The sequence below is a fragment of the Macaca nemestrina genome, chromosome 1 (assembly GCF_043159975.1).
Source record: "Macaca nemestrina isolate mMacNem1 chromosome 1, mMacNem.hap1, whole genome shotgun sequence".
Lineage (NCBI taxonomy): Eukaryota > Metazoa > Chordata > Mammalia > Primates > Cercopithecidae > Macaca > Macaca nemestrina.
In genome coordinates this window covers 232,959,198-232,971,790 of record NC_092125.1, presented here as the reverse complement: position 1 = coordinate 232,971,790, position 12,593 = coordinate 232,959,198, and the positions used below count along the sequence as shown (strand labels likewise).

General features: G+C 64.5%; 1 protein-coding gene across 7 annotated transcripts in view; it reads left to right on the top strand.

The window, feature by feature from the left end:
• The window catches only part of LOC105498298 (agrin), a 36,235-nt gene extending 29,870 nt beyond the window's left edge, over positions 1–6,365 (top strand). For 3 of the 7 annotated variants that reach the window (XM_011770307.2, XM_011770312.3, XM_011770311.3), the window contains 15 exons: positions 25–240; positions 349–578; positions 680–814; positions 1,012–1,108; positions 1,203–1,367; positions 1,503–1,614; positions 1,809–1,820; positions 2,031–2,147; positions 2,229–2,421; positions 2,503–2,590; positions 2,746–2,769; positions 3,684–3,716; positions 3,977–4,201; positions 4,672–4,775; positions 5,064–6,365. In XM_011770307.2, coding sequence (XP_011768609.2) covers positions 25–240; positions 349–578; positions 680–814; positions 1,012–1,108; positions 1,203–1,367; positions 1,503–1,614; positions 1,809–1,820; positions 2,031–2,147; positions 2,229–2,421; positions 2,503–2,590; positions 2,746–2,769; positions 3,684–3,716; positions 3,977–4,201; positions 4,672–4,775; positions 5,064–5,221 — 1,909 coding nt within the window. In that variant the 3' untranslated portion in view covers positions 5,222–6,365. The remainder of the gene's footprint in view (positions 1–24; positions 241–348; positions 579–679; positions 815–1,011; positions 1,109–1,202; positions 1,368–1,502; positions 1,615–1,808; positions 1,821–2,030; positions 2,148–2,228; positions 2,422–2,502; positions 2,591–2,745; positions 2,770–3,683; positions 3,717–3,976; positions 4,202–4,671; positions 4,776–5,063) is intronic. The other 4 variants (XM_011770309.2, XM_071068283.1, XM_011770308.2 and 1 more) reach the window with 3 other exon arrangements.
• The last annotated feature ends 6,228 nt before the right edge of the window (positions 6,366–12,593 follow it).

Here is a 12,593-nt window from a genome sequence, read left to right as displayed (position 1 = left end):
CCTGAGCACCTGCTTCGCCCTCAGGTTCGACACCGGTTCGGGGCCCGCAGTGCTGACCAGTGCGGTGCCGGTAGAGCCGGGCCGGTGGCACCGCCTGGAGCTGTCGCGGCATTGGCGCCGGGGCACCCTCTCGGTGGATGGTGAGACCCCCGTTCTGGGCGAAAGCCCCAGTGGCACCGACGGCCTGAACCTGGACACAGATCTCTTTGTGGGCGGTGTACCGGAGGACCAGGCTGCTGTGTGAGTCCCCTGGAGGGTGGTGTGGCCCCGGCCCTTTGGGGTCCTGGTGTGCAAGGTGGCTTTGCTTGTGACCCCTGAGCCCTGACCCGGCGTCCCTCCTGGTGGCAGGGCGCTGGAGCGGACCTCCGTGGGCGCCGGCCTTAGGGGCTGCATCCGTTTGCTGGACGTCAACAACCAGCTCCTGGAGCTCGGCATTGGGCCGGGGGCTGCCACCCGAGGCTCCGGCGTGGGCGAGTGCGGGAGCCACCCCTGCCTGCCCAACCCCTGCCGTGGCGGGGCCCCGTGCCAGGCCCTGGAGGCTGGGAGGTTCCACTGCCAGTGCCCGCCCGGCCGCGTCGGTGAGAGTGGGGCTGGGGCGGGTGGGAGTGGGACCTCGGGGCCTGTGGGCGGTACCCAACCGACACCTCCTGGGACCTTGGTCTTGTCTTCCTCCATCCAGGACCAACCTGTGCCGATGAGAAGAGCCCCTGCCAGCCCAACCCCTGCCACGGGGCGGCGCCCTGCCGTGTGCTGCCCGAGGGTGGTGCCCAGTGCGAGTGCCCCCTGGGGCGTGGGGGCACCCTCTGTCAGACAGGTCGGGGGTGTGGAGCTCTTCAGGGCAGGGGGTAGGGGTGGGGTCAAACGTTTGGGTGGGTACGGGTTCTAGGTAGCATTGCAGTTAGGATGCGGCTCAGTCTAGTTTGGGTTTTGAGTTAGGCTCTGCACGCGGCTGGCATGGGGTGCAGGAGGCCCTGGGGGTCAGGACTGAAGCCTTGGTGACTCTCCCTACAGCCTCGGGGCAGGACGGCTCTGGGCCCTTCGTGGCTGACTTCAACGGCTTCTCCCATCTGGAGTTGAGAGGCCTGCACACGTTTGCACGGGACCTGGGGTCGGTGGGGCAGGAGCGGGGAAGGGCCGGCCTCCACCTCTGTCTATCCCGTGGGGAGAGGACAGCGAGACACCCCAACTCCCCATGACCCCAGGGAGAAGATGGCGCTGGAGGTCGTGTTCCTGGCACGAGGCCCCAGTGGCCTTCTGCTCTACAACGGGCAAAAGACGGACGGCAAGGGAGACTTCGTGTCGCTGGCACTGCAGGACCGCCGCCTGGAGTTCCGCTACGACCTGGGCAAGGGGGCGGCGGTCATCAGGTGGGCCGGCAAGGGTGGCTGTGGGAGGCCTGGGGCACTGGCCTGGGGCTGGAGCACCAACAGGTCGCTCGGGCCGTGGGGGGTCAGGCGGCCAGTGGCGGCCAGAGCCCACTCACACTGACCCCTCCTCACCAGGAGCAAGGAGCCAGTCACCCTGGGAGCCTGGACCAGGGTCTCACTGGAGCGAAACGGCCGCAAGGGTGCTATGCGTGTGGGCGACGGCCCCCGCGTGTTGGGGGAGTCCCCGGTGAGTGCTCTGGGCTGTGAGGGGACTCCCGCTGCTGCCTGCTCTTCCTCCTCGGGCGGCAGCCCCGCCCCTGCCGGCGCTCACGGAGCTGTTTTTCTGTCCTGTTCTCTTGGCCGCCTGCCCTGTCCTCTGCCTCCTCTGCCTCCCTGCTCTCTGCTCTCGCTCTGCAACCCCACCCACTCTTCGGAGGCCAGAAGTCCCGTAAGGTACTGTCGGCCTCTCATCCGCTCACATCTCTGGCGCCTCCACCCCCGGGGTAGCTCCTCCCCACTAAGGACCCTGCCATTTCTGTGTGATTAACACTGCCCCCTAGATAGGCAATGGGCGGCTGGGTAGGGGGGTGCGTGCAACTGCCTGGGCCCTGGGTCTGCACCGTGGGTGGGCTCTGCACAGCCCCTCACCCGCTGTCCCCGCAGGTTCCGCACACCGTCCTCAACCTGAAGGAGCCGCTCTATGTAGGGGGAGCTCCTGACTTCAGCAAGCTGGCCCGTGCTGCTGCCGTGTCCTCTGGCTTCAACGGTGCCATCCAGCTGGTATGTGGGGGTGGGGCGTCCCACCGGCCTCCAGGGTGGGCGGGGCGGCAGGCGGGACAAGGCTCTCACTCTGCCCCGCAGGTCTCCCTGGGAGGCCGCCAGCTGCTGACCCCGGAGCACGTGCTGCGGCAGGTGGACGTCACATCCTTCGCAGATCACCCCTGCACCCGGGCCTCAGGCCACCCCTGCCTCAACGGGGCCTCCTGTGTCCCGAGGGAGGCTGCCTATGTGTGCCTGTGTCCCGGGGGATTCTCAGGGCCACACTGCGAGAACGGTGAGCCTGGCACAGGGCAGGGGGTAGAGGTTGGACGGGCCCAGAGCCCACGAGGCCCACCCTCACCTGCCTGTCTCACAGGGCTGGTGGAGAAGTCGGCAGGGGACGTGGATACCCTGGCCTTTGACGGGCGGACTTTTGTCGAGTACCTCAACGCTGTGACCGAGAGGTAACGTGCCATCCTCTGCTGGCCGCTGGTCCCGTCTGTGCCCTCGGGGCGGGACACCAGACCCCCACACGCCTTCGCTCCGAGGCCAGGAGGGGCGGCCCGGCGCTGCCACCTCTGTCCTCCCACCTCTCACTGTCTGTCTCTTTGTTTCCAAGCGAACTGGCCAATGAGATCCCCGTGTGAGTAGAGCTCAGCCCCCGCCTGCTCCCTCTCACTCCCACCCCTCCCTCCATCCTTCTGGTGGGGAGCACAGTCCTGAGCCCCCCAGTCCGTCCCCCGTGGTGGAGGATGGGGGTCCGGCGCTGTTTTGTGGCAAGAGGCTGTTCCTGCCTCAGAAGTGCAGTCGCCCCTCCCAGGGCACAGGCTGAGGGTCGCCCCACAGCCAGCCCCCACCACGGAGGCTACACACGTGTGTGCGCACATGCATGCGTGTCTGTGTCCGTGTGCACGTCCGTGTGTGTGAACATGCAGGTGTCTGTAGGTGCGTGTCTATGTATATGGGGTGGATGTGCAGGTGTACGTGTGTGAATATATAGCCGTGTGTGCATGGCCCCATGTATATGTGTGTGTGGGGGGGAGACATGCAGCTTTGTGTCCGTGTGTGTGTGTGTGCATGGGTCCGTGTATGTGCGTGTATATATGGGGGTATATGTAGATGTGTGTGTGTGAACAGGTGTAAGTGGGGAGCATTCAGGTGTGTCTGTGTGTGTTCATGTACACGTGTGTATGTGTGTGGACATGCAGGTGCGTGTGTCCGTGTGTAGATCTGCATGCATGCACAGACGCATGTGTGTACTGGGGCATCTGAGCCCCTGGTCTCCATTTCATGCCACCCTGCGCCTACCTCCTTGATCTCTGTGCCCAGCCTTGGCCGTGCTCCTGCTGTCTGCACCTGGGTGTCTGTGCCCTCGCGTGTCCGCACACGCATGTTTAAGTGTCCTTGCTGGGGCTCTTTGGTGGGCAGGCCTATGATCCTCGAGGTCACGTGTGTCTTCTGTGGGCGCCTGCTCCTTGCAGCCCACAGTGTTGGGGAGGGTTTGCATTGGCGCGCCTGTCCCCTGCTCACCTGCCTCCCTCTCTTCCTGCTTCTAAGCCCCGAAACTCTGGAGTCCGGGGCCCTTCACAGGTGAGCACGTGGCAGCAGCGCCTGCAGATCCCCGGCTGGCCCATCTGTCCTCCCACCTCTCTCTCTGATCTCTCTCTGCCAAGCTGCCCCCGTCTCCATCCCTCTTCTCCCTCCCACTGTCGGTGTCTGCCCACCAGCCACCCCTGGGTCCCGTCACCAGCCCTTGTGGCCTCTGCTGCCGGAGCCCTTGTCCTCCCACCTCCCCCACCCTGTCCTGTTGCCACCTTCCTAGAGGCCCTGACCTGCCCTCTGCCCTCCAGCGAGAAGGCACTGCAGAGCAACCATTTTGAACTGAGCTTGCGCACCGAGGCCACGCAGGGGCTGGTGCTCTGGAGTGGCAAGGCCACGGAGCGGGCGGACTACGTGGCACTGGCCATTGTGGACGGCCACCTGCAGCTGAGCTACAACCTGGGCTCCCAGCCCGTGGTGCTGCGTTCCACCGTGCCCGTCAACACCAACCGCTGGTTGCGGGTCGTGGCACATAGGTGAGTAGGGAACCCAGCATGCCGAGAATAGTGGTGAGGGCTGCCCACACTTGCCCAGCTGGGCTGTGTCCAGCCACTTATGGCCGGGGGTCAGGGAGGACAAGCCTTGCTGCCTGAGCCGAGGTCGCTGCCAGTGGGAGGAGGAAGGGCCGAGAAGATGCAGGAGAAGCAGTGATCAGCTTCCAGGCCTGAAAGGCACCCCAGCCCTGCCCAGAGCCTGCTGGGGGTTGCTCTGGTCCGAGCCTGGCCATCACCTCCAGCAAAGCTTGAGCTGCGGGAATGTCCCCCACCTTGGCTCCTAGTGCTCTCCTTGGGGTCAAGGCCAGCCCATCCTTGCCCCCAGGGGTGACACCTGGGGGGTCCCCCAGGCTGAGGCACCTGCAGGGCATAGGAAGGATGCAGGGTTTACAGTCTAGAGGAGGCAGAGGGAGCTCTGGGCCCTGATGGTCTCCCCCTCCCCGTACCCCCAGGGAGCAGAGGGAAGGTTCCCTGCAGGTGGGTAATGAGGCCCCTGTGACCGGCTCCTCCCCGCTGGGTGCCACGCAGCTGGACACTGATGGAGCCCTGTGGCTTGGTGAGTGTTTTGGGGAGACTCGGGAGGGATACCCAAGGGTCTCATAATATCAAGGGACAGACTTCACCCCCCAGGGCCCACCTTGAGTCAGGGTGCATGTGAGTTGGCGGGCTGGGCTCTCTCTTCTCCCGCTGTAGCCCCTGCAGTTCCCAGTGCCGTGGGGCCAGGAGGCGGGGGCCCAGGTGTGGTCCCCCTGCTGGTCACCTGCTTGTTGGGGTGCCCGTGAGTCCCTCTGCCCATCAGCATCACTGAGTCACAGCCGGGTGACTCCTACTGTCTGTGCTGCAGGGGGCCTGCCGGAGCTGCCCGCGGGCCCAGCACTGCCCAAGGCCTACGGCACGGGCTTCGTGGGCTGCCTGCGGGACGTGGTGGTGGGCCAGCGCCCGCTGCACCTACTGGAGGACGCCATCGCCAAACCAGAGCTGCGGCCCTGCCCCGCCCCATGAGCTGGCACCAGAGCCCCACGCCCGCTGTAATTATTTTCTATTTTTGTAAACTTGTCGCTTTTTGATATGATTTTCTTGCCTGAGTCAACGTTGGCCGGAGGGACTGCTGGCCCGGCCTCCCTTCCGTCCAGGCAGCCGCGCTGCAGACAGACCTGGTGCCGAGGGACGGACAGGCGAGGTGGCAGCGTGGAGGGCTTGGCGTGGATGGCAGCCTCAGGACACACACGTCTGCCTCAGGGCGCTGAGCCCCCCCTTGCACTGCGCCTCCCCCACGGTGTCCCCGCCAGGAAGCAGCCCCGGCCCCTGAATCACCCTCGCTCTGTCAGGTGGGGCTTGCGTCCCGGAGAGGAAGGGGCTGCTGAGGTCTGAGGGGGCCCTTCCTCCGGGTGCCCCGACAGGGCCTTTCCAAGCCCTCATTTGAGCTGCTCCTTCCTGTGTGTGCTCTGGGCCCTGCCTTGGCCTCCTATGCCAATACTGTGACTTCGAAACAATGTTACTGCTGGGCAGCTCTGCGTCCCTCCCCGTGCTGCCTGAACCAGCCCCAGGCTGCTGAGAAGCAGAGGCCAGACCAGGGCCGGTCTAGGTGCCCTGACCCTCAGCTGGCCCTGCCCAGCCACCCTGGATGCGGCCGTGTCCCTCTGCCACACCCCAGGCCCTGTGAGGGGCTATCGAGGGGAGCTCACTGTGGGGTGCAGTTGACCTCTGCTGCCTGCCTGGGTATCTGGGTCTGGCCACCGGCCGTGTTCTTCGTGTATTGATTTTATTTGACCCCTGGAGTGGTGGGTCTCATCTTTCCCGTCTCGCCTGAGAGCAGCTGAGGGCTGCCTCACTGCAAACCCTCCCCATAGCATCAGTGACGGTCATCCTTGTCTCAGAACGACCAGGGGCCAGCCAGTGTCTGACCAAGGTCAAGGGGCAGGTGCAGGGGTGGCAGGGATGGCTCCGAAGCCAGAAATGCCTTAAACTGCAACGTCCCATCCCTTCCTCACCCCCATCTCATCCCCAGCCCCAGCCCCAGCCCTCGCCCAGTCCTCCTAGGAGCAGCACCCGATGAAGCGGGCGGCGGGGAGGCTGGGCGCCCTGTTACTAACTCTAGTACATTTCTGTGTCGATCGCTGTGAAATAAAGTCTGAAAACTTTGAAAGCATTGCTTGTGTCCGTCCTCACCAGCGCCCTGGCCTGGCTTGTGTCCGTCCTCACCAGCGCCCTGGCCTGGCTTGGGTCTGTCCTCACCAGCGCCCTGGCCTGGCGGCTTCTTGCTCAGCTTTGTGGTGGGAGCGCAGACTTGGAGCTTCCTTGGGTGGCCCTGGATGGAGCCAGGCCCTGCACAGGGGCTCCTTGTGGCTGATGAGGCCCTGAGTGGGGAGCACACAACGTGGAGCACCGTGGGGGGGCGGGGCCGTGGAGGCAGGAGGCTCTCCAGCGTGCACGTGTGGGTGTGTGTGTCTGCACACGTAATTGGCCCACGTCTGTGTCAGGGCACAGGGTTGGAAGGAGGCTGCACCCAGGGCTGGAAGGGCCTGGGGGGAGCCAGGGTGTGTGGGGCTGCTGGGCAGCCTTTTCACTGGCCCAGATGTGCAGCGCCAACCCTTGGCACTGCTGGCAGCCTGTAAACCCCAGCATAGTTGGGCTCCTGGACTCCCTCTAACCTGCTTCCTAAATTAGCGTGTGGGTGAGAGCACTGCAGAGGCTGAACCTCAGCGAAGGGCGCCGTGGCTCACACCTGTAATCCTAGCGCTTTGGGAGGCTGAGGCTGGAGGATCGCTTGAGGCCAGGAGTTTGAGACCAGCTTGGGCAACACAGTGAGACCACATCTCTGCAAAAAATTTTCTTTAATTAGCCAGGCGTGGTGGTACACACCTATAGCTCCAGCTACTCGGGAGGCTGAGGCAGGAGGATCACTTGAATCCAGGAGGTTGAGGCAGCAGTGAGCTGTGATTGCACCACTGCACTCAGCCTGGGTGACAGAGCAAGAACCTGTCTAAAAAACAAAGAGCTGGCATCCAGCACCAGCAGATGTGAGCCCTGGGGAGAAGCAGGGGAAGAAGGGGTGGGGTGTGTGACCAGCTGGGTGGCCTTTGCAAAGTGCTGGCTCTTATGAAAAATAACGAAGTGTACTTTTCTATTTTGTATTAATGATTTTAAAAAAAAAAGGCCGGGTGTGGTGGCTCACTCCTTGTAATCCTAGCACTTTGGGAGGCCAAGGCAGGTGGATCACCTGAGGTCAGGAGTTCAAGACCAGCCTGGCCAACATGGCGAAACCCCATCTCTACTAAAAACACAAAAATTAGCCGAGCGTGGTGGCGCATGCCTGTAATCCCAGCTACTCGGGAAGCTGAGGCACGAGAATCGCTTGAACCCGGGAGGCGGAGGTTGCAGTGAGCTGAGATCGTGCCACTGCACTCCATCGTGGGCGATAGAGCGTGACTCCATTTCAAAAAAAAGAAAAAGAAGATAATGCCCATAAGCTCCACACCCAGGTGGTCCCACGAGTCTGGGTGTTTGTTTTCTGAGCCTTTCCTCACTCGGTCCTCTGGGGATGCGCTGAGCGACCCTGTGTGCCTGGCAGGTGTCAGGCACTGGGGGTCAGGGAGGACAGAGTCCCGGAGTGGTGGCCACACACAGGTCGCTGACGGTGGGGGGCCAGGGTGGGGGCAGACCAACTTTGGGCTCCCGGAAAGGTCCAGGGAAAACATGCCCAAACCCAGACCCCAAGCATGAGCGGGGAAGGGCAGGTGAGGAGGCGCGAGGTGGGGCATGTGGTGTGGGTCCATTGGATGGTGTGCAGGGCCCTGTGTCTTGACGAAGGGAGCTTTCAGCAGAAGCGGAGGCGTAGGAGTGGCCAGAGGCCAGCGTGCAGGACAGAGGCCACAGATCAGAGCGGCAGGGGCTGGACGCAGATGGGCAGGGCAGGTCCAGTGGGGCTGCGTGGGCCTGGGGAAGAGGGCTGGGGGCGCTGCCTGATGAGATGTGGGAGGTTCCCGGAGGGCTCCAAGCAGGAGAGCACCAGAATTCACGAGGACGCCGCTGGCTGGGACAGGGTGCTCGGCTGCAGGGGGAGCAGAGGGAGGGATTTGAGGGAGAATGGGTGGGTCGAGGGGGGCGAGAAGAGGCGCTCAGGGAGGTGGAGATGGAGCTGGAGGCACCGAAGCTTTGGGTGGACTCGCCCTGATGCGTCTGGAGGGAGGGCCGCGCTGGGGAAGCTAGGGTCCCCTGAGTGGGGTCCAGGGGGCCGAGGGGTGCCAGGCAGGGAGAGGCTGGGCTGAAGCCTGGCGCAGGTGCCCCTGCTGGGTGTTGCCTAGCAGGGGAGAAAATGCTCCGACGTCAGAAATGAAGGGGGGAGGAGGACCTCGGAGGGGAGGAAGAGGAGGCGCAGAACCAGGAGACGGAGTTTGGGGGAACAACCGCTGCGGAGCGCGCAGGACCCAGAGGACTCAAAGGGGACCTGGAGGGTGACGCCTTCGTGGCCGGGGGTGAAGAGGAGGAAAGCCGCGCGGGCGGAGAGGCGCTGGTGGGTCCCAGGCTGGAGGCTGCGGGTCTGAGAGGCTTCGGAAGCCCAGGGCAGCCCGGGCCACGCCTGAAAACGAGGGCAGCTGAGCGCACGCCAGGGAGAGGCACCCGCGTCCGGGACCCGCCGCGGTGGGAGCCAGACTCGCGAAACCGGCGGGCCTGAGGCTGGGACCTGCGCGGGGGCGGACGCGGCACAGCCGGGGGGCCGGTCCCGCGGGCCCCGCCCCGCCACGCCCCCCAGCCTGGAGCCCCGGCCCCCGTCCGCAGAGGAGACGGCCCCGGAAAAGCCAGAGGGTCTTGGAAGGGAGCGCGGGACGGAGCCGGCAACAGCGTCCGCGACCCGCGAACCGCGACCCGCGACCCGGCTCTGAAGCGGGGACGACCGGAGCTTCCGCCCGCAGCCCAACCTCCCAGGCGCCCGGCAAGACTGGCTGGCGCGGACCCTTTAAGGAAGCCGGGGGCGTGTCCCGGGGCGGGGCTTCAGGGGCGGGGCCCGGGCGGGGCCTTCGCGAAGCTGCCGGAAGGTGCGGCCCCAGGGCGCCCGCGAGCGGCGCGGTGAGACATGGCCTCGTGCAGGTGAGTCTGGCGCGCGGCGGCCCAGAATCCTGGACCCCAGGAAAAGCGCCTACGGCCTCGACGGGTGGGCGTGGCGAGATGCCACCCGGGACCTCCTCGCGCTCCCAGCTGGGTCGCCCCTCAGACCTGGGGTCCCGGACTCCTGCCGTCCTCCAGCCTCAGGCCCTGCCGGGACACTCCGGTCCCTGGCCCGCCAGGCCTGGCCTGACTCAGGCGGGTGGAAAGGGCTGCAGAGGTTGGGCCTAGGTGAGGGTCAGCAGCACCCCTACCCGGGGGAAGGTGCCTTGCGGGTGGCGGGCACAGCCTCTCCCTCTGTCCTCTTACCCCGTGCCCGGCTCCAGACTCCCTTTTTGGCCACCGGGAATGCAGTCTGTTGGGGGGCACCCCGCTTTTCCTAGTCCTGAAACTGAGGCAGCAACACCAGGGGATCCTGGAGGTGAAGCCCTCTGCCCTCCCCACCCACCCGTGCCCACCTACCAGGGCCCGGTTCTCTCTGGAGGACTCACTTCCCTTCCAGACCCCCCGGGGCCCAGTGTAGAGGGTGGATCCCTGTCTGGTCGCGGGGCTCGGGGCCGGGGGTGCGTCGGAGCTGGGACGGGCGGCAGGTCGGGCGTGTTTCCTGCCTCCAGAGAGGGGGTGGTACGTGTGCGGCAGCCGGGCACTTCCTGCCCTTTCTGCTTGACCCCTGCACCCTCCGCGTGTGCCCACATGCAGGCTCACCCTGCAGCGTGCATTGGCGGTCAGCCGGGAGCTTCGGAGGTGACAGCCACTCGTCACCGCTTCCCAGCTCCAGGCGCAGCACCCAGAGCCCCTCCTCTGGAGCTTGAGGCTTGGTGAACCTGGAGCTCACAGCAGTTGCTCTGTGACCCTGAGTGACCCCCAGGTCCATGAAGGAACCAACAGGGCTCACAGGTCTTCTCCCAGCCTGAGCTCAAGGTCCATAACCCAAAGTAGAGACCCTTGACCCACCCTGCCCAGCAGTGCCCCAGCAGTCAGGGGCCTGGATCGCTAGGGCAGAGGCCCAGGATCGCTAGGGCAGAGGCGCAGGTGTGTGGGGGGACCCAGGCAGCCTCCAGCACGGTCTTGGGCTTCTCAGGCGTGGGAACAGTGGACTGAGTTGGATCACTGAGAATCTGTCCGCCCAAAGCCCCGTGCCTGTCATGTTCAGCGTCCAGCTGGAACCCGGGAAGGAGGAGGCTGCCTGTGTACTGTCCGTTTCAGGCACTGGTTGGCAGGACCCCTGGGCAGAGTGCTGGTGCCCAGGGAGAGCCATGTGCCTGTCATCGGCCTGTGACCCGGGGCCTGCCTGGGAAAGCCCGGGGCTGGACTCCGCCGCAACCTGGCCACCCCCTCCGCGCCCCGCGCTGGGACGGCCACTTGGACTGTCAGTCCTCTGGCCCCTGAGACCCTGCCCACAGCCCTATCAGGCCTGGGCAGTCCCAGCCAAATCCCGGGGTAGATCCACCATGCTGACCCCAGCCCCCTCCTCGTGGTCTGCCACGTCAGCGTCACCTCTGTGGACACCACTCGGCCCTGGGGCTCCTGTGCAGCGCGGCGGGGCTGGCAGGGTTGTGCCCCGTGCGTGTCTTGCGGCAATGATGGTGTCTGGGTCCTGGGTCCCTCGGGGGTGGACCCACCGAGCTCCTGGGTTTCCTGTGCTTCGGGGGCTGGGGAGGGAATCGTGACTGTGGCTGGTGTCGGGGGCAGAGCCCACCCTGGTTGTGGTTCCTCTGGGTCCTGAGGGGTCAGCCCTGGGGGCTGCGGGAGGGACCTGGAGGTTCTAGGGAGGGAGGTGGAACGGGCACTTCCCGTGCTCTGAGACCCTCTCCCCGGTCTGCACACCTGGCACCATCAAGATGCAGGTGTGGCCAGGCCCCAGCGTGGGGGAAAGCAGCCCCCATATGGTGTGTGTGTGTACTTGTGTGTTTGTGGGTGTATGTGTGTGTGTGTGTGTGTGTTTGCAGCCCCCATACCATGTGTGTGTTTTATGTGTGTATGTGTGTGTGTTTGTATATGTGTGTGTGTTTGTGTGTGTGTGTGTTTATGTGTGTGTGTGTGTTTGTGTGTGTGTGTTTATGTGTGTATGCCACCCCCATACCGTGTATGTGTGTATTTGTGTATGTGTGTTTGTATGTGTGTTTGTGTGTATGTGTGTTTGTGTGTGTGTGTGTGTGTGTGTGTGTGTATGCCGCCCCCATACCGGGTGTGTATGTGTGTGTGTGTTTGTGTGTGTGTGTGTGTAATGCCGCCCCATACCAGGTGTGTGTGTGTGTGTGTTTATGTGTGTGTATGCCACCCCATACCGTGTGTGTGTTTGTGTGTATGCGTGTTTGTGTGTGTGTGTTTGTGTGTGTGTTTGTGTGTGTGTATGCCGCCCCCATACTGGGTGTGTATGTGTGTTTATATGTGTGTGTGTGTGTATGTGTCTGTGTGTGTGTGTGTGTCTGTGTGTGTGTGTGTGTATGTACATTGACAAGCCATTCACGAACCCTGCAACCCACACTTCTCCTCAGGGGGAGTCCCAGTGTCCCAGGGCTGGAGCCGTCCCCACTACGGATGAGACACGAAGACCAGGGCCATGCAGGGAGCTGCAGCAGCCGGTGGCCGGTCTGGGTCAGGGTGACCTCTTGGGTGACCTCATCTGTCTGGTGTCATTAGACCTGTTGGGGGACCTTGGGGGTCTGAAACCCAGTGTGTCCTGCCCACGGCCAGTCCCCTCGCCCCTCCCGCTGTGGGCCCTGTCACCAGGGTAGAGCTGAGCCACTGGCCCACCGTGGAGCCAGGACCCCCCTTCGGCACAGAGGTGACCCTGGGCCCTCTAGAGAGGGTCCAGGCCTTCCAAACCTCTCCTGCCTGAGCAGCACCACCAGAGGGAGGGATGGGAGCTGGGAACCTGGGCCGCGCCCTCTTCCCCCACGCCTGCTGGGCACCCAGCTCCACCTCCAGGCCCAGGTGTGAGGCCCATGCTCAGCCTGGGATTGCACTGGGCTGGCCGGGAGCGGGGAGTGGGGATGCGGTGATGCTGGGGGCGGTGGTGTGATCTGCTGCAGCCTCGGGGCCCCGCCCCTGGAGATTTCCACGCGACAGACTTGGTGGCGGCTTTCGGGCAGGAGGAGGGGTTGGAAAGTGTGATGGAGGAGTCACATGAGGTCTCTCCCCGGCTCTGTGTCTCCACCCCGTCCCTGCCTCCACACCCTGGGCATCGCCCGTCTTGGGGTGGAGGCTGAGGCTGTGGGGCTGGGGAGGGGCAGCAGGTGTGGGATGTGGTTCAGCAGAGTGGGCAGCC